Below are 26,433 nucleotides of genomic sequence, written 5' to 3' on the forward strand. Positions count from 1 at the left end.
CATATGCACTTCAGTTTTATAATACTCACCAATATCAGAGTAATAGTTACAGACACTTCTATCTCCCTGTAGCACAGAAAATTGCCAAGTGTGTCCTTGCTTCTCTAAAGACACTAAGCCCTGGTCTACACTAGGACTTTAGGTCGAATTTAGCAGCGTTAAATCGATGTAAACCTGCACCAGTCCACACGATGAAGCCCTTTATTTCAATTTAAAGGGCTCTTAAAATCGATTTCCTTACTCCACCCCTGACAAGTGGATTAGCGTTTAAATCGGCCTTGCCGGCTCGAATTTGGGGTACTGTGGACACAATTCAACGGTACTGGCCTCCGGGAGCTATCCCAGAGTGCTCCATTGTGACCGCTCTGGACAGCACTCTCAACTCAGATGCACTGGCCAGATAGACAGGAAAAGAACCGTGAACTTTTGAATCTCATTTCCTGTTTGGCCAGCGTGGCAAGCTGCAGGTGACCATGCAGAGCTCATCAGCAGAGGTGACCATGATGGAGTCCCAGAATCGCAAAAGAGCTCCAACATGGACTGAACGGGAGGTACGGGATCTGATCGCTGTATGGGGAGAGGAATCCGTGCTATCAGAACTCCGTTCCAGTTTTCGAAATGCCAAAACCTTTGTCAAAATCTCCCAGGCATGAAGGACAGAAGCCATAACAGGGACCCGAAGCAGTGCCGCGTGAAACTTAAGGAGCTGAGGCAAGCCTACCAGAAAACCAGAGAGGCAAACGGCCGCTCCGGGTCAGAGCCCCAGACATGCCGCTTATATGATGAGCTGCATGCCATTTTAGGGGGTTCAGCCACCACTACCCTAGCCATGTTGTTTGACTCCTTCAATGAAGATGGAGGCAAAACGGAAGCAGGTTTTGGGGACGAAGAAGATGATGATGATGATGAGGTTGTAGATAGCTCACAGCAAGCAAGTGGAGAAACCGGTTTTCCCGAAAGCCAGGAACTGTTTCTCACCCTGGACCTGGAGCCAGTATCCCCTGAATCCACCCAAGGCTGCTTCCTGGACCCGGCAAGAGGAGAAGGGACCTCCGGTGAGTGTATCTTTTAAAATACTATACATGGTTTAAAAGCAAGCAGGTGAAAGGATTACTTTGCCCTGGCATTTGCGGCTCTCCTGGATGTACTCCCAAAGCCTTTGCAAAAGGTTTCTGGGGAGGGCAGCCTTACTGCGTCCTTCATGGTAGGATACTTTACCACTCCAGGCCAGTAACACGTACTCGGGAATCATTGCACAACAAAGCATTGCAGTGTATGTTTGCTGGCGTTCAAACAACATCCGTTCTTTATCTCTCTGTGTTATCCTCAGGAGAGTGAGATATAATTCATGGTCACCTGGTTGAAATAGAGTGCTTTTCTTCAGGGGACACTCAGAGGAGCCCGTTCCTGCTGGGCTGTTTGCCTGTGGCTAAACAGAAATGTTCCCTGCTGTTAGCCATGGGGAGGGGGGAGGGTTGAGGGGGTAGCCACGTGGTGGGGGGAGGCAAAATGCGACCTTGTAATGAAAGCACATGTGCTATGTATGTAATGTTAACAGCAAGGTTTACCCTGAAAGAGTATAGCCACTGTTTTATAAAATGTGTCTTTTTAAATACCGCTGTCCCTTTTTTTTTCACCACCAGCTGCATGTGTTTCAATGATCACAGGATCTTCTCCTTCCCAGAGGCTAGTGAAGATTAGAAAGAAAAAAAAAACGCACTCGAGATGAAATGTTCTCCGAGCTCATGCTATCTTCCCACACTGACAGAGCACAGACGAATGCGTGGAGGCAAATAATGTCAGAGTGCAGGAAAGAACAAAATGACTGGGAGGAGAGGTGGCAGGCTGAAGAGAGTAAGTGGCGAACTGAAGAGAGTAAGTGGTGGCGAACTGAAGAGAGTAACCAGTATGCTCCAGTGTATGGTTGAGCTGCAGCAAAGGCAGCTGGAGCACAGACTGCCACTACAGCCCCTGTGTAACCAACCGCCCTCCTCCCCAAGTTCCATAGCCTCCACACCCAGACGCCCAAGAACGCGGTGGGGGGCCAACCAGCCACTCTGCCACAGAGGATTGCCCAAAAAAAAGAAGGCTGGCATTCAATAAATTTTAAAGTTGTAAACTTTTAAAGTGCTGTGTGGCATTTTCCTTCCCTTCTCCACCACTCCTCCTGGGCTACCTTGGTAGTCATCCCCCTATTTGTGTGATGAATGAATAAAGAATGCATGAATGTGAAGCAACAATGACTTTATTGCCTCTGCAAGTGGTGATTGAAGGGAGGAGGGGAGGGTGGTTAGCTTACAGGGAAGTAGAGTGAACCAAGGGGCGGGGGGTTTCATCAAGGAGAAACAAACAGAACTTTCACACCGTAGCCTGGACAGTCATGAAACTGGTTTTCAAAGCTTCTCTGATACGTACCGCGCCCTCCTGTGCTCTTCTAACCACCCTGGTGTCTGGCTGCGCGTAACTAGCAGCCAGGCGATTTGCCTCAACCTCCCACCCCGCCATAAACGTCCCCCCCTTACTCTCACAGATATTGTGGAGCACACAGCAAGCAGTAATAACAGTGGCAATATTGGTTTCGCTGAGGTCTAAGCGAGTCAGTAAACTGCACCAGCGCGCCTTTAAATGTCCAAATGCACATTCTACCACCATTCTGCACTTGCTCAGCCTGTAGTTGAACAGCTCCTGACTACTGTCCAGGGTGCCTGTGTACGGCTTCATGAGCCATGGCATTAAGGGGTAGGCTGGGTCCCCAAGGATACATATAGGCATTTCAACATCCCCAACAGTTATTTTCTGGTCTGGGAATAAAGTCCCTTCCTGCAGCTTTTGAAACAGACCAGAGTTCCTGAAGATGCACGTGTCAAGTACCTTTCCCGGCCATCCCACGTCGATGTTGGTGAAACGTCCCTTGTGATCCACCAGAGCTTGCAGCACTATTGAAAAGTACCCCTTGCGGTTTATGTACTCGCAGGCTTGGTGCTCCGGTGCCAAGATAGGGATATGGGTTCCGTCTATGGCCCCACCACAGTTAGGGAATGCCATTGCAGCAAAGCCATCCACTATGACCTGCACATTTCCCAGGGTCACTACCCTGGATATCAGCAGATCTTTGATTGCGTGGGCTACTTGCATCACAGCAGCCCCAACAGTAGATTTGCCCTCTCCAAATTGATTCCCAACTGACCGGTAGCTGTCTGGCGTTGCAAGCTTCCACAGGGCTATCGCCACTCGCTTCTCAACTGTGAGGGCTGCTCTCATCTTGGTATTCATGCGCTTCAGGGCAGGGGAAAGCAAGTCACAAAGTTCCATGAAAGTGCCCTTACGCATGCAAAAGTTTCGCAGCCACTGGGAATCGTCCCAGACCTGCAACACTATGCGGTCCCACCAGTCTGTGCTTGTTTCCCAAGCCCAGAATCGGCATTCCACAGCATGAACCTGCCCCATTAGCACCATGATGCATGCATTGGCAGGGCCCATGCTTTCAGAGAAATCTGTGTCCATGTCCTGATCACTCACGTGACCGCGCTGACGTCGCCTCCTCGTGCGGTATCGCTTTGCCATGTTCTGGTGCTGCATATACTGCTGGATAATGCGTGTGGTGTTTAATGTGCTCCTAATTGCCAAAGTGAGCTGAGCGGCCTCCATTCTTGCCTTGGTATGGCGTCCGCACAGAAAAAAGGCGCAGAACGATTGTCTGCTGTTGCTCTGACGGAGGGAGGGGCGACTGACGACACGGCTTACATGGTTGACTTCAGGGAATTAAAATCAACAAAGGGGGTGGCTTTACATCAAGGAGTATTTCAGGCAGGACTTCACGGAGGGTTCCAATAAGAAATGGTGCACCTAAGTTATTTTTCTTATTGGAACAAGGAGGTTAGCCTGGCCTCTGATTGATACATGGCTAGATTTACCTCGCTGCACCTTCTCTGTGAGTGACTGCAGTGTGACCTAGAGGAATGAGTCCCCTAGACAGGGGAGAGGGGGAAGCAAATGAGTACAAAACAAATCTGGTCTATTTCTTGTTTTGATCCACTCCATCTATCTTTTACATCTTTGGCTGGCAGCAGACGGTGCAGAAGGACTGCTAGCCATCCTCATCTCTTGCCTGCCCGGCAGAAGATGGTACAGTACGACTGCTAGCCATCCTCATCTCTTGCCTGCCCGGCAGAAGATGGTACAATACGACTGCTAGCCATCCTCATCTCTTGCCTGCCCGGCAGAAGATGGTACAGTACGACTGCTAGCAATCGGTATTGCCTGCCTGCTCACCATAAGACAGTTCAATAGGACTGACTGCAGGACTAAAGAGAATGACCTGGTCAAGTCACTCCAAATTTAGTCCCTGCGCCCATGTCTGCCCAGGCGCTCCCAGCCAACGTGGCCAGGAGCACCTCGGACACGATGATGACGGCTACCAGTCGTATTGCACCGTCTGCTGCCAGAAGGCAATGGGTTGCTGCTACTGTGTAGCAATGCCGTACCGTGTCCGCCAGCACCCAGGAGACATACGGTGACGGTTACCTGAGCGAGCTCCATGCTTGCCGTGGGATGGCGTCTGCACAGGTAACTCAGGAAAAAAGGCGCGCAACGATTGTCTGCCCTTGCTTTCACGGAGGGAGGGAGGGAAGGGGGGCCTGACGATATGTACCCAGAACCACCCGCGACAATGTTTTAGCCCCATCAGGCATTGGGATCTCAACCCAGAATTCAATGGACAGCAGAGACTACGGGAACTGTGGGATAGCTACCCACAGTGCAATGCTCCGGAAGTCTACTCTAGCCTCGGTACTGTGGAAGCACTCCGCCGAGTTAATGCACTTAATGCACTTAGAGCATTTTCTGTGGCGACACACACACTCAAATATATAAAACCGATTTCTAAAAAACCGACTTCTATAAATTCGACCTTATTCCGTAGTGTAGACATACCCTAACTGTGGAATAGAGAAATAGAAAAATTGGATGGATAATCCTATGCATTCTCACCTACCTAGAGAGAAAATAAAATCATTCTTGTATTCTCTTATAAAAACTACAAAGACTTTGCCACAAAGAGCATGGGACTTACTACTGAAGAAGTCTGGAGGAGTTATGTCTCCCCCAACCACGTTTCAAATACATTTCAGAAAAATGAGGCTCAAGTAATAGGCAAGACCTGTGGTCTGATATAGAGGAACCTACGGGGAAGCACTATTCCCCACTGCATCAACTTTTATTCACTGATGGGTTTAAGCACTGAAAAGCAGCCAGATGGTTTAAAAACAAACCAACCAACCCTCTCACAAACATTATAACAGTTTTCTTCTTGTTATATAATGGCCTTATATTAGTGATCAAGCAATAAAACAAGATTTTTGAGGGAGGGATTGTTTAATTATAGCTTCATCTATGGAAGTACTATTACAGACAAAAACAGTATCTTTAAGTTTGAATAAAGGTTAAATATGCAATAAAGCAGTTCTCCATTTTCACAATAGCAAGTGGTGCTATAAAGAAAGCAATTAATATAAAGACGTTTACAAAAACAATCTAAAGAGAAATGGGCCTTTAAAAATGGAATCAAACCATTAAGCTTTTCAAAAACGTTTCAGGCAAATTTAAGTTATTTCATTTCGTGTATCAACCTCTAGATGTCCCTATTATCCATCCCATTTACTTCTCAATGCATTCAAGATGACTTTCTGTTTATCTTATCAAGATCACATGATATTATTTTTAATCTATTTTGATTAATCCCAGGAAGTGATTATTTGCCTCACACTCATCTAAGCCAAAGCAGAAAGAAGTTATTTAAAACAAGAAATGATATAAAAAGAAGAAAAATGACTGCACTTTAGTTTATTCAATATATGACACTGTAGTTGCAAAATGGTTTCAGTACACAGAATTATAAATCAGCATTGACAATTTGACAACTTGAGATACCACTTAAAGTACAATCAGCTTTTGCTGCCATAGATATTTGTTAAGGTTGCATGGCACAAGGTCCGATTGCTGGTTCTGCCATCTCACAAAGACAAATATCTGAATAAAATAATATACAGATGATTTTGTTTATGGACAGAACATTGTGCCTCTTTTGTATTCTTTGGGGATGATTCATGTAACATTAATTCATCAATGCACTAAGCCTGTTCATATTTTCCATGTCATTTACGTGACATTTTATAACTTCTTTGAGGATCCAGACAAGCAGACGGTTCTGCATGCTGTTCATCAGCAAGACATGCAAAAATCTCTGGATTGGCACATAGCTGCCATCTAAGTGACATTTGGCTGATCATGCACTTTCAAAGAGATTTAAATATCAACAGAAAAATTATTTTATGAACATGTAATTAAAGAGCTTCCAGCTTTAGGTGTTTGATCCTCCGCAAATTGTGGCTTTTTTATATTAAAAAAGATGCTTTAAAATTGGTGTTTTCTATTAAAAGTCAATATTTCTTTTCCTCCCCAAAAAATTCCTGTGCTCCTTGGACTGAGGTCTCAGCAAATACGTTTCATCAGCCTCCTCCACACAGAATTTTGTAAAAACCCATTCTTATCTTTTTGTTTCGATCAGAATTTTAAGGAGAGTTTAAAACCCTAACTGGAAACCCGCCAGGTATTGTACTGTCACAGGCCTTAATGCTGTCTGTACAATCAAATACCTTCCATCAGAGAACAGCTGAGAAGAACAGATTGGTTTCCAAGGACAGTTTGTGAGAACGGTCTCACAGTCTGGTCCTATTTAAGTTCATGCCAGTTTTTCCTCCCTAAAAGTGTTCACATGGGCAGTTTTTTGCTACAGAATATTCTCCTGTGATGAATCAAGCAGCACGCTAGTTCTTCACAATCACAATATTTTTTCATCAGATTAATTGCAATCTTAATAGGACTGGGAAGTCACCTATCAGTAGCAGTAATATGGCCCTACTGGGCCCACTTCTCATATTTAAATACGGTGTGGGGGGGGGGTGATTTGTGGTCACCCACCTCCTTCCCTACTTCCTTCTCTCTCTCAAAATCCCCTGCCCCTGAAACCAGTACACTCATTCACACTCTCTTTTGCTTTCTCTCTCTCTCTCACATACACACACAACAGGAAACACTAAGAAAAATGTCAGCCTATGTCAGATAATATGGAATCTTGGCCACACTTTCCAGACAAGGAAAACATAAGTAGTCCAGCTAGAGTTTGTTTGAAATATTGGTCCCCTCTGGTGTATTTTTTTTTAAAGATAGAGATACACAGACACACACCTTTGCTGTCTGCTTTTCATTCAAAACCTGAAGAAGGGTGGCTTTTTGCCCTGAAAGATTTGATATTATTTATGTGATCTAAAATAGGTGTCATATTCACTACTACTTCTTCCCCGAGGATGAATACAAACTAACAAATGTTTTGTGTCTGCTTTTTAGAAACATTTTGTCCCTGGTAGTAAAGCCTATCTGCTGAGATCAGAAAATGTTTCGTATACAGCTTTGTATTATTAATGTCATGCCCAGCTTCGCACTGTGTCCTTGAATTGTTGATCATAAAAGTTCTGCTCTTCACACACACACACACACAAAAACCTCTAGGCCCTAGACACTATTACAGATCATAAGTCTGGCTTTGATAGACATCCCAGTGTTTTAAAATGAACTGGGCTACAGAAATGTTTTCCCTATTACACAGGTGTAAAGATGACAACTTCAATGTCTTTCTCTGCCCGACTAGCATACTGACATGGAGGACAAAGGAGAGTACCTCTAAATAAAAATTAATCTAACCTGGGAGCAGGGGACAAGGGCGACAGCCCTCCTGCAGCTTGGAACTGGAGATGATAGCAGTTGCTTCAGATACAGTTCCCCCAAACTGAGGGCATATCAGATATTAAAGTGATAGTATACTTGGTATTATATAAAGTAAGAGTAAAAGGCAACATTTTAGTTTTATTACCTCTGTAAGACTCAGAAAGGAAAAATAGCATCCCTTTAAAAACAGTAACTCGGTCTTCACTGTTACTAAAAATATCACACCAATGAGGATCTGTTGAAGGTCTAATGCCCTTTGACATCTACCTTATGGGTAAACTTACTTCCACCCAGCATCAGGGAATAAAGTAAATTTTTATGAGAATTGCCTAAGAATTGGAGCTCCTGTCTTAGTTCCTGAGACTGCAAGAGTTCCCTGCAAATTCAAAGGGAGCTACAACAGAGGCTGAAGCAGCACAGTTAGCAATGCAGGCAAGGTACCGAAAGATGCAGATAACTGGAAAAGTAAAAGACACAATGTATCAACCAAAGTTTAACTGTGGCTTTAACAGATACAGTCTTGTAACTCCAGATTAGGGAGGTAAACAGATGATTACTTGAGGGCATGGCTACACTTGCAGATGTAGAGCGCTGTGAGTTAAACCCACCTTCAGAGAGCGCAGTAGGGAAAGCGCTGCAATCTGTCCACACTGACAGCTGCAAGTGCACTGGCATGGCCACATTTGCAGAGGCATTGGGAGTGGTGCATTATGGGCAGCTATCCCACAGAGCACTTCTTCCCATTCTGGCGTTGTGGCTTGTGGGAAGGGGGCAGAGGGGGCATTCTGGATCCTGTCCCAATGCCCAGTAATGCATCGATTCGCATCCCAGCAATCCCTCTGCTTCCGTCCACATTTGGCACCATCTTTCAACGTTTTTTGTACTGCGCGCGCACTCTTCCCTTTCGGTCTGCGGGAATGGAGCCCAAACTGCTGAGGAATATGCCGAGTCTCACCAGCACATCATGTTTGGCAGTCGAGTTATTCCTTATGATCCAAAGTGACAGTGAGGGCTCCAGATGACAGAGATGATATCGACTCGAGTAACACATATGACACGAGTTTGCTTGTGGCATTCACAGACATGCTCACCACTGTGGAAAGCCGCTTTTGGGCTTGGCAAACAAGCACTGAGTGGTGGGATCACATGGTCATGCAAGTCTGCAATGATGAGCAGTGGCTACAGAACTTTCGGATGAGAAAAGCCACTTTCATAGGACTGTGTGAGGAGCTCGCCCCCACCCTGCGGCGCAAGAACACGAGACTGAGAGCTGCCCTGACGGTGGAGAAGCGGGTGGCTATTGCAATCTGGAACCTGGCAACTCTAGACAGCTACCGATAGGCTGCTAACCAGTTTGGAGTGGGGAAGTCGACCACTGAAATCGTGTTGATGCAAGTTTGCAGGGCCATTAATTGCATCATGCTCAGAACCACCGTGACGCCTAGTAACGTGCATGACATTGTGGATGGCTTTGCGCAAATGGGTTTTCCTAACCGCGGCGGGGCGATAGATGGGACGCATATTCCAATTCTGGCACCAGCCCACCTAGCCTCCGAGTCCATTAATCGGAAGGGGTATTTCTCTATGGTTCTCCAGGCACTTGTGGATCACCACGGGCGTTTCATTGACATTAACGCAGGCTGGGAAAGGTGCATGATGCATGCATCTTTCAGAACACTGTCTTGTTCAAGAAGTTGCAAGCCAGGACTTTTTTCCCAGACCAGAAGATCACCATAGGGGAAGTCGAAATGCCCATTGTGATGCTCTTGGAGACCCCACTTACCCTTTAATGCTGTGGCTCATGAAACCCTACACAGGGAGCCTTGACAGCAGCAAGGAGCGGTTCAACAACAGGCTGAGCTGGTGCAGAATGACTGTGGAGTGTGCTTTTGGCTGTTTAAAGGGCCGATGGTGCTCTCTGTATGGGAAGCTGGAACTGGCCGATGACAGCATCCCCAAGGTTAGATCCGCGTGCTGTACCCTCCATAACATTTGTGAAGGGAAGGGTGAACAAATCACTCAGGCATGGAACTTGGAGGTTCAACACCTGGAGCCTGAATTTGAACAGCCAGAGAGCAGGGCTATTAGAGGGATCCAGTGCTGAGCTGCAAGGATTAGGGATACCTTGAGGGAGCAATTTGAGGCTGAAAGCCAACAGTAATGTCTGGTGCCCTGCACAGGAGTGAAGTGCAGTGGTTCCAATGTTAGTAGGAATCTGTGTTTGCAGTGCCTGTTTCATTCCTGGGCTAAGGTATCTTTTACTTTATGCAATAATAAAGAATGTTTCAAAGCCAAAAAATCCATTTATTGAAAAGAAAATTCATTTATTGAAAAGAAACACAACTGCTTGGGAAACAGAAAGGGCAAGGTGGTGGGGTGGGGAACAGTACAATCACAGAGTTGAGTATGTCCTGTTATCATACTCAGCGTTCCTGTCTGGAGTGCTGTGCAATGAGTGCTACACTTCAGGATGGCTATCCTGCATGGTGATGGGGGTTGAGTGCAGTGGGTAAGGGTCGTAGTTTTCAGGCCTGGGTGGTGAAGCTACAGTTGTTGGAGAAGCTGGTGGCGGTAAGAACCTGGATGTTCGGAAAAGTGGGTTGAAGGTGACATGGGGGCACAAGGGAAAGAGTTTTGGGACAAGGACTGCAGGCGCGGTAGTGCTTCACCTGCATGGCTACGAGCGCCTGGATAGAGTCTGCTTAGTGCTCCATTATGTTTATCAGCCAATCCGTGCTTTGCTGCCGGAGCATAGCGCTTTTGTGCCGGCGCGCCTCATTCTGCTGGCAGATCCTCCTTTCAGTGTCCCGCCACTCCTGCACTTTTCAATTTTCATTACTTTATGCAACATGTCTTCCTTGCTTCTACGTGGCCTCTTTCTGATTCTTGGAGTCTTTTGGTCGGTGATAAAACAGATGGCTGAGATCTCAAGCTTGCATCTGTAAAGGCAAAACGCAACACTTAACAGAGGCAGCATTTTTCACACCAGACAGAGCAATGATTCCCCCGTACTTAAGGGCAAACACAGTTTACAAAATAGCATAATTTGCCAGTCCCAAAGTGAGCGCACATAACCCACAGGAGCCCCAAAATGGTAAGCACAGGGTCAAGCGTGACTGATTGTTTCATGGCTGTACTGTCCTCTAGGTTTCTGTGCCTTGGATAGAGCCAGCAGCGGCAGGGGGCCCCTATACTGAACACTGTCCCCACATTTTGCAAAGAAGTTCATCCTGGAAGATCTCTCGCTGCTGAGGGTGACCTGGGAAGCAAGGGAGGGTCTTCTACTGCAATGCGGCTTCCGCCCTGGCCCATATGCAGCTTGCCTGTGTGCAGCAATGGTCTCCCAGCCCCTCACAGCACAGTGATGTGGACAAGTTAGCCTGATTGGGACAAGGACCACAGTGGCTCTCCCGAGAAACCTGTGCAAGCGCATTGCCCAAGTTCTGGATGAGACCTTTGAAGAGATCACTGAGGCCAATTACCGTGATGTGAGAGAGCACATCAACGCCCCATTTCGCCTCTAGGCATGCATGCAGCCCTCACCCTCCCCACCCCAAGAGCCCACACCGAATAACTTCCTTCCCAAAATAAAAGACGCTTACCGGGAACCTCCTCTGGTGTTTGTCCTTCCCCAAGCACCGGCCGCTGCGACTGGCTACCTTCCTCCTGGCTTGAGAACAGCTCCTGGCTGCACGCATCTGGGGATACCGGGGTGTCTTCCTCCACCTCAGCACCCTCGTTCCCACTTTGCTCCTCCTCCTCCTCCTGCCTTGTTGAACCGGGCTCTGAAGTGTTCATGATGGTACTCGGAGTGGAGGTGGGGTCAGGCCCAAGTATTGTATCCAGCTGTTTGTAGAAACAGCAGGTTGTGGGGGCAGCACTGGAGCAGTGGTTTGCCTCGCGGGCTTTGCAGTAGGAATTCCGCAGCTCCTTCACTTTAACCCTGCACTGCAGTGTGTCCCGGTCATGGCCTCTTTCCACCATGTTCCTTGATATCTGCCCGAAGGTATCGTAATTCCTATGGCTGGAGTGCAGCTGGGACTGGACAGCTTCCTCCCCCCAAACACTGATGAGGTCCAGCACCTCGCCATTGCTCCATACTGGGGCTCGCCTGGCGCATGGAGGCCTGGTCACCTGGAAATATTCGCTGAGAGCACTCCACGGCTGGGCTGAGCAAACAGGAAGGGGATTTTCAAAATTCCCAGAGAATTTAAAGGGCGGGTCTGACGGTTGGTCACCTGAGGGCAGGGCAGTAGAGTTCAAAGTGATGACCAGAGTGGCTAGCATACACATTATGGGACACTTCTGGAGGCCGATCAGAGAGCACTAATAGACCAGGACGTCCACACTGGCGTCGCGGCGCTCCAGTGGGAGCGTAGCAAACGTTATTCCACTCACCAAGGTGGAGTACCAGCAGAGCTGTAGCTACAGAGTCAGTGCGCTCTACGTGCCTTGCCAGTGTGGACGGGTCATGAGTTAGAGCACACTGGGCTGCTTTACTGCGCTGTAACTCGCACGTGTAGCCAAGCCGTCTATCTCATTCACTGACTGTATTTAACAATTGCTGTAGAGTTTTGTGAGTAAAGCTTCCCTTGTAATATACATACATTTGAAAAAATATTTACAGACACATTTCCAATGGAAAATTTGTGCTTACCCAAGCATTTATTTTCTTTGACTAATGTCCAGTGCTACTCAAAGTGGATTTTTCCTTCTCTCTGATAGTTGGAGGTGGAGACCAAACTTAATCTGCTGCATCCAGGGCTTTGAACCACCATGTTAGTAAGCCACTGCTGGAATCAGAATCTTCCAGAGCTGACAAAAAATAAACTTCATGTTAACAATTAAATAACTGCGATTATTAAAAAAAAAGAGTGAAAGTAATGACTGTAAAAAATTAATTATCCCAGAGCAAAATCTTCTTATTTAGGTCTGACAACTATCATTATAGGATTACCAAGCAGTATTTATTCCTGTCAGAGAGTTTATTAAAACATTCCTTTTCTGATGGACAGTTTTAGGTATTTCTTAGGACTTATTAAGTAGCTGATGATGTACTTCAGACTCTCCCTCAGCTTGAATTTAAGTGTGGGGAAGAAAAAAATCAGCCCTGTAAGCAGCACTTTTGAGGAGGAGAGGCTGTGGATGGTAACCGCAGATTTTGATCTCAGTAACACCAGTGTAAGTCTACTCTGCTGCTGTCAATGAAATTATTCTGGATTTACACCAGTGTCACCAAGCTCACTATCTGGCCCTATGTGGTCTCTGAAGATCTCTCTAGGCTTTGATAGATCCAACCCCCGCATCCAGCCCCCTCCCCCCCATGTGAGAACCTCCACCCCATCCAATTGCCCCCTGCCTGCCCCCCACAACTCCCCACCCCTTATCCAACTCCCCACCACCGTCCCATCCTTACCATGCCACTCAGTGCAGCAGAAGCTCTCAGACCCACCACCTGGCCGTAGCCAGCTGCACTGCCCGCATGGCAGGGGCCAGCCTCCCAGGCCAGGATGGACCTGCAGGCCGTAGCTTGCCCACCTCTCTCCCCCTCCCCACAACTTCCCTACCATTTTCTGCACAGAAATTCCATAGGGGGAGCCCTTTTCTGCTGGCACATAGTCATACAGAATCTCCCCCAGGAGTACTCTTCGTATCAGACTAAAGAGCTTGAAATGGATTGTATTTAACAAAGAGCCAAGGCAGAGCAGAGTGCTGGGGCAACTTGCTGTTAAGAACACAGCCTGCTGCATTTTGCACAAGTTAAAGCTCTTGCAGAGTGTAGCCAGATTCCTACAATAGGGATGCAGTAATCAAGCCTGAAACAAATGCATGAAACATCCTGGCTAGGTCCATGTCAGATAACTTTCTGGCCAGCTGCACAATGTTTTTTCAGACATCTGAAAGCATAGAATCATAGAATATCAGGGTTGGAAGGGACCCCAGAAGGTCATCTAGTCCAACCCCCTGCTCGAAGCAGGACCAATTCCCAGTTAAATCATCCCAGCCAGGGCTTTGTCAAGCCTGACCTTAAAAACCTCTAAGGAAGGAGATTCTACCACCTCCCTAGGTAACGCATTCCAGTGTTTCACCACCCTCTTAGTGAAAAAGTTTTTCCTAATATCCAATCTAAACCTCCCCCACTGCAATTTTTTTGTGCATTATGGAGCACAAAAAAATACTAGACTGAGTTAATAAACTGTAACCTCAATCTTGCTTCCGTGCACCTTTAGCCAGTTGCTTTTCATCTAGTCTTTGATTTTGGCCAGGCCCTGAAAGTGTTTGGAGATGGTACTGCTTATAATTTAATGTAAAGATATAGAAAATGGATGTTGTCTGTATAATCTCCCTCAACAGCTTCCTATAGGATGAACAGTTGCCCCTAAAAATCCCCCCAAGGGGAATGACCTGGACCATATCAGGGTATTTCCATTTGGCCCTAGCTCCCTGGACATGGAATTTGGTGATCAAACAATACAAAGCATTGTAGAAAGAGCCAGGTGCAATTAGCATGGATGTTCTCTTGCCTACAAAGGAGAAAATTACCCACCAGAGCAACAAGTGGTGTATCTGTCTAATGTCCTGGACTGGTTCTAGCAAACTACGGCCCAGGGGCCAGATCCAGCCCTCCAAATGTTTTAATCTGGCCCTCGAGCTGCCAACAGAAAGCAGGGTCTGGGTCTTGCCCCACTCCACATGACTCCTGGAAGCAGCAGCATGTCCTCACTCTGGCTCCTGCACATAGAAGCAGCCAGGGGGCTCCACATGCTGCCCCCATCCCAAGCACCACCCCCACAGCTCCAATTGGCCAGGAACCACAGCCAATGGGAGCTGCAGGAGTGGCACCTGCACAAAGGGCAGCGTGCAGAACCACCTGACTGTGCCTCCGCATAGGAGCCGGACAGGGGACATGCAGCTTCTTCTGGGAGCTGGTTGAGAGTAGCGCCACCAGGAGCCTGCCCCCTGACCCTCTCCTGTGCCCCTGCCCCAGGCCTGATCCCCCTCCTGCCCTCCAAACCCCTCAGTCCCAGCCTGGAGCACCCTCCTGCACCCCCAACTCCTCATCCCCAGCCCCACCCCAGAGCCCGCACCCCCAGCCAGAACCCTCATGCCTTCCTGCACCCCAACCCCCAATTTTGTGAGCATTCATGGCCTGTCATACAATTTCCATACCCAGATGTGGCCCTCGGGCCAAAAAGTTTGCCCACCCCTGAACTAGCTACTCAACTTCAGGGGATATAGAACCAGGAGCACTGTCAGCCTCTCTTGAGACCCCCCTATCTCCAACTTTCCTGCAGTCCAGGGTCTGAGTTAACTCTGGCACACAGAACCTCAATTATGAGAAATTTTATTGCCCGATTGACTGGGCACCAGCCCACTTCCTAGACATTTGATTACTCTGCTTGTCAGAGCCGTACCAGTAACACTACTGCATAAGCAGTTAACACTGGGCACTCTAAGTAGTGTGTACTTGAAAAAGGCACCACTACCATAATCATACTAGCAGGATGTACCTATGTGAAAGTTTCCTCTCTCAGTGATCACAATTCCTTTAGTCATTAGCTATTACATTTCCAGACTCTGCATGTTACATTTCTAAGCGTGAGAACTGAATTAATTTGTAATCATTTATCATTTCTGAAAATTATCTGGCATAAAATGAGATAATCCCATTGTTTCTTAAATCAATGAATGCTGTTGTTAAATTGGAATAAAAGGGGATGTATCATCCTTGAAAAGACTACTGTCTCTCACTCACACACACACACACTTAATTTGGTACTGGAACTTAAATTATAAGTGTCACTTTGGGATTCTGAGTTGATGAGACATGAAACTCTTGAAGGCTAAGTAGAAAATAAAAGTTTCTTAGTGCCCTGCCTGGTTTGAGCCAGAACTGCTAGCCTGCTGCAAACCCAGACCCAGGTCTAAACCACATCCCCTAACAGCTGTAGGCTTAACTGAAAGCAGCTTAAGAAGTGTTCCTGTCTTTAACACTCAGATGCCCAATTCCCAATGGGGTCTACATCCCAAATAAATCCATAAAGCTTACACAGGGTAAACTCAAAATTGCTTGCCCTCTATAACACTGATAGAGATATGCACACAGCTGTTTGCCTGCCTGCCCCCTCCCGCCCCGGTATTAATACATACTCTGGGTTAATTAAATAAGTAAAAAGTGATTTTATTAAATACAGAAAGTAGGATTTAAGTGGTTCCAAGTAGTAACAGACAGAACAAAGTGAATTACCAAGCAAAATAAAATAAAAACACACAAGCCTATGCCTAATACATTAATAAAACTGAATACAGATAAACTCTCACCCTCAGAGATGTTTCAATAAGTTTCTTTCACAGACTGGATGCCTTCCTAGTCTGGGCACAATCCTTTCCCCCGGTACAGCCCTTGTTCCAGCTCAGGTGGTAGCCAGGAGATTTCTCATGACTGCAACCCCTTTTGTTCTATTCCACCCACTTATATATCTTTTGTATTAGGCAGGAATCCTTTGTCTCTTTCTGGGTTCCCTCCCCTCCTTCTCAATGGAAAAGCACCAGGTTAAAGATGGATTCCAGTTCAGGTGACATGATCAGATGTCACTGTAAGACTTCATCACCCACTTGCCAGCACATATGTATACAGGAAGACTTAGAAGTAAAACAGAGCCATCTACAGTCAATTGTCCTGGTTAATGGGAGCCATCAAGATTCCAAGCCACCATTAATGGCCCACACTTTGCATAATTACAATAGGCCTTCAGTTATATTTTATATTTCTAGTTTCAGGTATAAGAATGATACACTCAGACAAATAGGATGAACACATTCAGTAGATTATAAACTTTGCAATGATACCTTACACAAGACCTTTTGCATGAAGCATATCCCAGTTACATTATATTCATACTCATTAGCATATTTTTATAAAATAGAGTGCAACGTCACAACCACACAGTGTTTCACTTGTACCCAAATGAGATTTTTCTTAATTTGTCATATTTAAGGTTGATTTGCAATTTTGCCAAGGTGTAGCTCAAGTGTTAAAAGAATTATATATACATTGTTATCCAATATGTCAAACCATCAAAAAAGTTTTGCTAGTAAGAAAGAACTAACCTTCTCAGTCATGGGTGTTCCTTTAAAATATAATTTTTGTTCTCAGCTCTATTGGGATCACAAGTCATTAAAGTCAATAACAAATTCCTCAGCCCAAGTCACTTCCTCTAGCTGAAAGAACGAGGCGTACTTGTGGCACCTTAGACATTAACAAATGTATTTGAGCATAAGCTTTCATGGGCTAAAGCCCACTTCATCAGATGCATGCAGTGGAAAATACAGTAGGAAGATTATCTATCTACACACACACACGAAAAAAATGGGTGTTGCCATACCAACGCTAACGAGACTCATCGATTAAGGTGGATCATCATCAGCAGGAGAAAAAAACATTTGTAGTGATAATCAGGACGGCCCATTTCAAACAGTTGACAAGAAGGTGTGAGTAACAGTAGGAGAAAAATTAGCATGGGGAAATAGTTTTTACTTTGTATAATGACCCATCTACTCCCAGTCTTTATTCAAGCCTAATTTAATGGTGTCCAGTTTGCAAATTAATCCCAGTTCTGCAGTTTCTCTTTGGAGTTGGTTTTTGAAGTTTTTTGGTTGAATAATTGCAACTTTTAGGTCTGTAATTGAGTGTCCGGGGAGGTTGAAGTGTTCTCTGACTGGTTTTGGAATGCTATAATTCTTGATGTCTGATTTGTGTCCATTTATTCTTTTGCACAGAGACAGTCCAGTTTGGCCAATGTACATGGCAGAGGGGCATTGCTGGCACATGATGGCATATATCACATTGCTAGACGTGCAGGTGAATGAGCCTCTGATAGTGTGGCTCATGTGATTAGATCCTATGATGGTGTCCCTTGAATAGATATGTGGACAAAGCTGGCAACGGGCTTTGTTGCAAGGATAGGTTCCTGGGTTAGTGTTTTTGTTGTGCGGTTGCTGGTGAGTATTTGCTTCAAGTTGGGGGGCTGTCTGTAAGCGAGGACTGGCCTGTCTCCCAAGATCTGAGAGAGTAAGGGATCATCCTTCAGGATAGGTTGTAGATCCTTGATGATGCGCTGGAGAGGTTTAGTCTCTAAGGTGCCACAAGTACTCCTTGTTCTTTTTGACTAACACAGCTACCACTCTGAAATCTTCCTCTAGCTGGTTGCAAGACTCACTTCCTGCTCTATGTGTATAAGATCAGTGATTCCAGCCATGCCTACAGGATGTAAACAGAAATAAACACTTTAGTTTTCTCTTTTCCAAGCTCTCATGCCTAGAAAGCCTTAAAACATTTGTTCGTGATCTGAGAATACTGGTTTATGCAAAGGAAAACATCCATTGTTAGTACTATATAGTGACAGTCACTAAGTTTGTTTCCATGTTTGCAAGATACCAGGTTCCCAGAAGAACATGGCATCACTGATCAATTTTGACTCAATTTCCAGATGCCCAAGCAAGATGCGTCATCTATATTACACATTAATTTCTTATATATTCTTACATGAACAATTTATCTCCATCTGTCATAAATATAAAGGGAAGGGTAAACCCCTTTAAAATCCCTCCTGGCCAGAGGAAAAATCCTCTCACCTTAAAGGGTTAAGAAGCTAAAGGTAACCTCGCCGGCACCTGACCAAAATGACCAATGAGGAGACAAGATACTTTCAAAAGCTGGGAGGAGGGAGAGAAACAAAGGGTCTGTGTCTGTCTGTAGGCTGCTTTTGCTGGGGATAGAACAGGAATGGAGTCTTAGAACTTTTCGTAAGTAATCTAGCTAGGTATGTGTTAGATTATAATTTCTTTAAATGGCTGAGAAAAGAACTGTGCTGAATAGAATGACTATTTCTAGTTGTGTGTCTTTTTTGTAACTTAAGGTTTTGCCTAGAGGGTTTCTCTATGTTTTGAATCTAATTACCCTGTAAGGTATCTACCATCCTGATTTTACAGAGGTGATTCCTTTACTTCTATTAAAAGTCTTCTTGTAAGAAAACTGCATGCTTTTTCATTGTTCTAGGCTCTAAGAGTTTGGGTCTGTGGTCACCTATGCAAATTGGTGAGGATTTTTACCAAACCTTCCCCAGGAAGTGGGGTGCAAGGGTTGGGAGGATTTGGGGGGGGAAAGACATGTCCAAACTACGCTTCCCAGTAAACCCAGTTAGAGTTTGGTGGTGGCAGTGGAGATCCAGGGTCAAAGGATAAAATTAATTTGTACCTTGGGGAAGTTTTAACCTAAGCTGGTGAAAGTAAGCTTAGGAGGTTTTCATGCAGGTCCCCACATCTGTACCCTAGAGTTCAGAGTGGGGGAGGAACCATGACACCATCTCTGGGAACACCAGTGTGTTAAAGCCACTCGAACAGGCTACCCAGCATTTAGCATGTAAGGGGGACGACAACATAACAAGGAATCACAGTTGCTGGTTCCAGAGAGCACAGGGAAAGGAACTCTGCCTAAACCAAATTAATGGTTACCCAGAATATAGCGAGGAAGCTGTGAGATGTCAACCTGGCTAGAACTCAGGGTACCAGAAGACCAACCATCACAGACCCATTAAAATTGTTCCTGGGGAGCTTTTTGGGAAATACTCAGAAGTTTATCTTTGGGATTTTATTTCTTCATCTCCCACCACCAGAAGGCAGAGGTCCCATTGTTTAGCTCCAGCCTGAAACCATACAATTTGCTCAAAGTAGGTAAGGACAAAAACTGCTTCTTCCTTGGTAGCTGGGGCCTTCTGCATCCAACCTCAACTTATACCTTAGGCATAGTTCCCCAAACAAGAATCCCAAGAGGCTTGCCACTTTTCCTACAGCAGGAGTTAATGATTTAACTAATCCCAGAGAACAACCAGGTCCTCATCTAAAGGCTGCTTAGAGTGAAGAGGACTAATGCAAGACTGACATGGCCTGCTTTACATCTGCTCTCCAGATGTAAGGTAGAAGACAAAGAATTAGCAGTGCAAGAGTTCACTTCAGAAAGCAAAGCTGTTTAGAGGTTATATAGGCAATGCTATGGATTCTCACTGCAGCAGAGATTAGGACACAGTCTCTCTACTCAACTTTTTCTGAAATCTCCCATTGTTTCTTTCAATGCAACTTCAGTATTAGCAATGGTGAGAGCACTACAGTAGACGGGCCACCAGCATTTGGCAATCTATACAAGTACTCTCAAAGCTGCATCAGGGTTACAGCAACAAGCTCACTATAAACCGTTAGAGGGAAGCCAATCACTCAATTGCAGAGTTGGAAGTAATCTATAGCATTAATGGAAGGTAGCAAAAAAAGACTGAAAGCAGCAGCTGTGGCAGACAGGTTAAATAGAGACTGAAAAGTATAAGGTAATTATGGAAGAATAAGCAGCATTGGACAGCAATTATTCAGACAGGGAATTCAGTGAGAAATTAGAAAAGCTGTTTGGACTAACTCCCCTGTTTGCTGTTTAGGTCCCTCTCTCAACCTGGTCTTTACCAAAGACTGATCAAACAAGGTTAGATAAAAACAGTGGAATGAGTCATGTGATATATGGAAACAGAAGAGAAAAAGGATACTGTAATTAGCTTTGAAATCATGGAAAGAAAAAATGACATCAGGGTAGTCAGAATACAGAAATGAGTGAAACTCTAGAACTTAAGGTGAGACCAAAAGGAATGGAGAAAGGCTGAAACAAGCAAGCAAGACAAGAATCCAACATTGTCACACAGATAAAGCAGTGACAAGATAAAAAGTTTCACCCTCTGTGTAGCATTTAAACTCACCACCACTTTAAATGTATTTTCTGGTCTCTCTTTTAGAAGGGCTAACTGGTAACTATCTATAGACTTGCAATTGTACTTTGCACATGGGAGTAGCAGCTAAGTTTCAGAGATAGTCTGCTGAATTCCAGACTTCATGAAGAGGATAATCTGGCCCATTGATTTCAGAATTATTTCCAAGGACATCATTGCCTGAATTTTCTCCCGTGAACTCAAGCCCTCTTGATAAGCCATCAGTCAACTTCAGTATATCTCACCCTGAGCTAGACTTTAGCATCATCATTGGAAGTATGTTTACTAAAACAATCTTAGGGTAAGTGAAAATAGCAAAAATAGAAACTGGGTTAAGTAACAGCTTATATTTAATGTTTAAGATGGCAGTATAGTAGAAGTGGAAGCAACCAGCAGATAGCATCTTGGGATCTAGATATCTGTATTGGTTGAAAATGGGTTTGACTGGGAGTGGAGAATAAGCTTCCTAAAGCCTCTCCCGTATTAGTGTGATCCTAGTTTGGGATAAGATTCAGTGCTACATCATTAGGAGATATGCAGAAATTGTAACTACGGGGATGGGAGCTCTTGTACTGTCCTACTCCTTGGCTGCTCTAGCATGAGCTTAGACAGCCCTGGGAAGCTGCCTAAGTTATCACAGTCTACCCCGAGCTACCTGTGGGCCAAGCAGTGTCTGGAATCCCTGCAGGCCACAGCCTCCTCTACACAGGGGCTGCCTCTCAGTAGGCAGCCTCATAGTCAAGTTCCTCAATGCCACATCCAGGGTTTTTAAATACCTCTATGCTACTTCTGCCTTTTCACCTGGTTAAATGGGCCAGAGCAGGGATTCCAGTCTTCCACCTAATTTCTAATTCCATCCCTATGAAGAGTTTGCTGTGTGCCCCAGCAAAAGGCCCTTCACGGTTACTGAAGGACGAGTTAATGCTCCCAGTTTGTTGTTCAGTACATATTAACTAATCTTTAGCAAATACTGAAGACAGCTCAATCCTTCTAACAGTAACTTCAACTTCTTTGGCCAACAGGCAAAGGGTCAGTGGAGAGACCTGAAGTTGATGCTGAAAGTTTAAATTCTCTGAACTCTCAGCCATAAGTGTGACTATTAGCAATTAAACTTCTGGTAGAATTTGGGGAGTTGTTATATCTACCACATCTACGTCTCAGACGGACTTTAGCTATTGGAAGGAATGCTAAAACAGTTTATAGTCAATTATGCTCACTTTGGATATCCATGTAGATAACATGATTCTGAAAGGTATTAGCTAAGTTCTTGCCCTCAATGAGTTCCAGTGACAGCAAGTTCCATTCTTCTGCCATCCTTTTACTTAAACTATTGTTTTGAATTTCTCACCTTTTAATTTAATTGAACATATCTTGTTCTTGCATTATCTATGATTTGTAAAATTGACTTAACAGTTGCACACTTTGCCTAAAGTTATATTTAGAAAGTTTCAGTTTAGCAATATACTGCTTGCAATCCCCACCTACAAGATTGTTTGTCCTCATGTCCCACGTAAAAATACCATCTAACAGCAATAAGGATGCAAGACTTAGTTTATTTGCTGCTAAGATGTGGCATAGAAACAGCTTGTTGACTTGCCACAATGAAGGCCAGACAAGTTTGAAAGGAAAATGCACTGCAAGTTTATTGATCATGAAGACTTTACTAGGTAAGCAATTCTTGCAAGTTAATTTTGCAAAGAGACATGGAAGTCCAATCCCCAACAGACAGATACAGCTTACAAACAAATGCAGAGGACAGCACACTGCAAACTCCAGAAAAGTCAATTAACTAGAATGTTCTCTGAAGAAATTGCTCCATTACTTTTAAGTTTACGCATCAGAGCACTAGATCACACACTGTAGGAAACAATACTGCATCAGCAAGGGGAAGAGACCAGAGAACCTCAGCTGTTCTTCTGGCTTCTGTGGTTAACTACTTCTGGTCTCCTCTTTGGGTGGATACCTTGCCTCCTTCCCAGGTGCAGAATAGCTTCTTCAGAACATCTATAGCATACAGCGATCACAACAGCTCCCAACCAGAAAGAATGTACACCATATTGCTCTGGTCGAAGGCCAAGTAACCTTAAAGCAGAACGGAAGACAACCAAGAACTGTCTCCTTGTCAATGGTGTGCCATCCCAGTGTACAAAGAGAGGCCCCGTCCCCTCATGGCCTAGCTGCCACGTAATTGCACAGTGCCTTAACAGGGCATACCCATGTCTCTAGATAATCCAAGAGAGATCAAAAACCTTTCTTGGCCCAGGTAGGATGTATGCAGGTAAATGTTCACTCTTTCCTCAGTCAGCTGGACATCACTCATGTACAGGAGCTCTGGCTGTGCCCAGTTGTGGTGCTCTGCTACCACCTCTTCCACACGAAGAGCCCCAAAAAAAGCCACAGTAAACAAGGCACGGAACAACAAACATTCATAAAGAGAGCTACACACAGACTGTACTGTGCCCAAGAGAGATCGCAACACCTCAATGGTTACATGAGATCTGCAATATCTTTGATTACCTTCCCTCCACTGCAACCCTGTCACCATATGACAGGTTACAAAATCTTGAAGAGGATCAGGGTGACCTGTGATTTTGGAGATATAGGAGAGTGATGCCAAGTACATCAGTATTTTTGGTGAAGACAAGCCTTGTGATTCCATAGCCCCCACAAACCCTCTAATTTGATCCTCTGGAATTGGCCAAACTGTAGGCATTCCCATCTCTTCTCTCTAAAGAGAAAGAAGTACACCAGGCCTGCATGGTAGGCTTGCCAAATTCTGGCATCTCCTGTACGCTCCAACATGTCCAAGGCCTTCCAGGGCCAAGAGCCCAACATACTCTGATCAGAGACAAGGCTAGGTCCATCTCCTATATGAGGTCCAGAAATACATCTACCTGCAATAAACAAGATCAGAATCAGTTAACATCTGACACGAATCATAAAATAAGGGTTAGAAGTTGGACAGATGGCTGTCCCCATTCTAGTCTCAGCACTTGTTCGTCTGATACCATGCATTCTAAGGAATCTCAACATCCTCCCAACCTGAGGCCTGCCACCAAAATGGGAGAAAATTCAGCAACTGATATGCCTGGAAATAATTCTGAAGTCAGTGGGCCAGATTACCCTCCCCTAAAAGTCTGGAGTTTAGCAGACTCTTGAAACCTAGCTGCCACCCTCATCGGCAAAGTCCATTTGCAAGTCCACAGATAGTTTAACCAGTTAGGCCTTCCAAAAGGATACACCAGAAAACAGATGTAAAGCAATGACGAGTTTAAATACTACAAATTGTGAACTACAACAGGTACCACACTGAGACAACCATCTTGAAGTGACAAGAAGTCAAATAACTGTAGGTGCTGCAGCAATACTCTACATTCCCAAAAGCCCAATTGATGCAAGTTTGGTTTCCCATGTGAAAGCAGACCAAATGGGTAAATTGAGAGATTTACTTTTACATTACACTAAAATGAGATTTAAAATTTTATTAAAGCTAACGTTTAAAATCAAATTTACACAAGTTAAGAGAGAAGGTACTGTATATCTAGGGTCAGGCTTGAGTTATGAGGGATTAGAAGTATTGGTTACAAGGTTCACAGGATACATACATAGTACGTAACCACCTTAGACCTAGATTGGGGTGCGTGAGTTTTTAAAAACATCAGTGGATAAGTGGTCCCGGGTATGTCACCTGTAGAATGTATTTAGAGCCAAAGTCAGTATTGGGGTAGTGAATAAGTACAAGGGTGGGGTGCATCCCTTGGTTCGTGCTGGAAGGAAGTTACTACTAGCCCTCTCAAATCAAGTAAGCAAGGGGAGGATTATTAGTTTCACTGTTTAAAGCACTCTTTTGGCAAGCCCTCTTGTACCCGGTAAGAAAGCATTTAATAGAGATTCACCCACCTCTTCAATTGGAGGTTTGAGCTCAGAACGAGAGGACCAGAATGTGTGCTTTTACCATGTTTAAGGTAAATAAGCAAGCCATAAATCCTATTAGAAAACCCCAAACGCTTAGACCTTTGTCAGAGATCAAAGGATTGTTCTGAGGCTTTTTAATCCTTTGTAGATTTTTACTTAAAGATATTCTATCTTCCTGTGCAACCTGTCCCCGCCGCCCGCAGCATCAAACGCTAGGCCTCACATATGTCAACCCCAGAGAAGGAAGCGGAGCCGCGTCTCCAGGTGTATTGTCAGAGGCTGTTTACTAACCCTCCAGCTGCTTCGAGCACGTACATTAGAAGCGGCCGAGGAAAGCGGGAGCGAGGGCAGACACACCCTACTCCCGGGGAGCGCGGGGCCCACCGCACCGCTCGGCGGGAGCTCGCCGCCGCCCAGGCGCTCCCCAGCACCCGGACTGCGCCCGCCCCGCGAGCCTGCTGGCGGCACGTGGCGGGAGGCACCCGCGCTCGTTCCGCGTCAAGTCGGTGCTGCGTGACACAGTCCCACCCGCCGGGAGCGGCCCGCCGAGACACCCTCTCCCCCCCCCGCGGCAAGCCGCCCTGGCCGCTGTCCCCCGACCCCAATGCCCCACTTCCCCTCGGGCCCCAGCCGCGCAGAGCGGGGAACGCAAGCCCCGCCCCCCGCTCCGAGACTCCAGCCCCCGGCGCGCACCGGGGCCGAGCCGCCCGGCCGCTGCGGCCCGCGCCGCAGTGCACGCTGGGGATTGGAGTCCCCACCGGCCGCAGCCCAGCACTCACCGCTGGGCGCGTCTCCTGACGCCTGCTCCACGGCAGCGGCCGCTCCGGCTTGTCCGCGGCTGCGAGGCAGCCCCGCTGCTCCCTGGGGCTCCGCATCCTCGCCTGGCCTGAAGCCGCACGAGCACCTGGGCTGGCGCTAACGCCGCTTGCGGCTGCCCAACGGCCGCCGCCCGCTCGGAGAGACTCTCCGCCAGCCACCCCATGCCGGGCTCCCGGGCCAGGAGCCCCAGCACCGCCCAGAACGGGCAGGCGGCGGGCTCAGCCGTGCTCTGCGGGCAGCGGCTTCTCCAGCCGGGCATCGGTGGCACTGGCCTCTGCCGGGCTGAAGCGGCAAAGGAACCCCCACAATGAGCGTCCTACCTACCACAGCCGGCGCCCCCTCCCCCGCCCTTTTTGTATCGGAGCCGGCCCTCTCGAGCCAATCGGGGCGCCTTTTCCGACTCTCCTGATTGGTGAAATTGGCGATTGACAAGCCGAAGTTGCGCCGCCCACTCCGGAGGACGCTGCGATTCGCTGGTGTCTTGACCAATGACTGGGCAGGCGCTCCTCGCACCCAAGTGGTTGTCGCTCCGCCGCCCATAACCCGCTTCCCTGGGCCGTCTGTTGTTGGCGTGTGGCTAAAGGGCGATGCCAACAGCGCCCTCCAGCGTGGATTGCGGAGTGACTGAGCCATGCAAGGCGAGGTGCAAACGCAGGGCAGGGCTGGTTCGCTGTGGGGAGGTAGATTTTCCTCAACTAGGTTTTAGTAACTCCTTAAGGAGTGTGAGATCTACATCTACCCATAGTTACCCGGCTGACAGTCGTGCAGGGCAAGGGCCCCACCACACCTTCCTGAGTTCTAGTTCTCACAAGTACTAATGCCATTGCACGATCTGATTACAGTATTAAACGCCATACGTCCTAGGATTGATTCCCCTGAAAATACTCTGGAGACGAGTCACCATTGTCCCCTGGCTGCCACCACACCCTCATCTGTGATGACAATATTAGCACTGTTGCAATTGTTGGTCTCAAGAGGTGGCAGGTACAACATCACAATGAGGATTGTATGTCAGGCTGGATCATCTCATTTTAAATAAAAGCAGCAAAAAGTCCTTTGGCACCTTATAGACTGCCATGAAACTGCTGAGTTACAATTAGTACCCTTCAGTGAT

The 26,433-nt window shown here is 46.3% G+C and overlaps 1 protein-coding gene across 3 annotated transcripts in view; it reads right to left on the reverse strand.

Moving 5' to 3' along the window:
- Positions 1-25,417, reverse strand: part of CHRNA9 (cholinergic receptor nicotinic alpha 9 subunit) — a 38,569-nt gene extending 13,152 nt beyond the window's left edge. For 2 of the 3 annotated variants that reach the window (XM_073342218.2, XM_073342215.2), the window contains exons 1-2: positions 25,280-25,417; positions 12,440-12,597 (exon numbers count right to left, since the gene is read on the reverse strand). In XM_073342218.2, coding sequence (XP_073198319.1) covers positions 12,440-12,447 — 8 coding nt within the window. In that variant the 5' untranslated portion in view covers positions 12,448-12,597; positions 25,280-25,417. Of the gene's footprint in view, positions 1-12,439; positions 12,598-24,791; positions 25,011-25,279 lie in introns of those variants that run through there. The other variant, XM_073342216.2, reaches the window with a different exon arrangement.
- Positions 25,418-26,433: the final 1,016 nt, after the last annotated feature.

Source organism: Lepidochelys kempii, chromosome 4, assembly GCF_965140285.1.
Source record: "Lepidochelys kempii isolate rLepKem1 chromosome 4, rLepKem1.hap1, whole genome shotgun sequence".
In the NCBI taxonomy this organism is placed as follows: Eukaryota; Metazoa; Chordata; order Testudines; family Cheloniidae; genus Lepidochelys; species Lepidochelys kempii.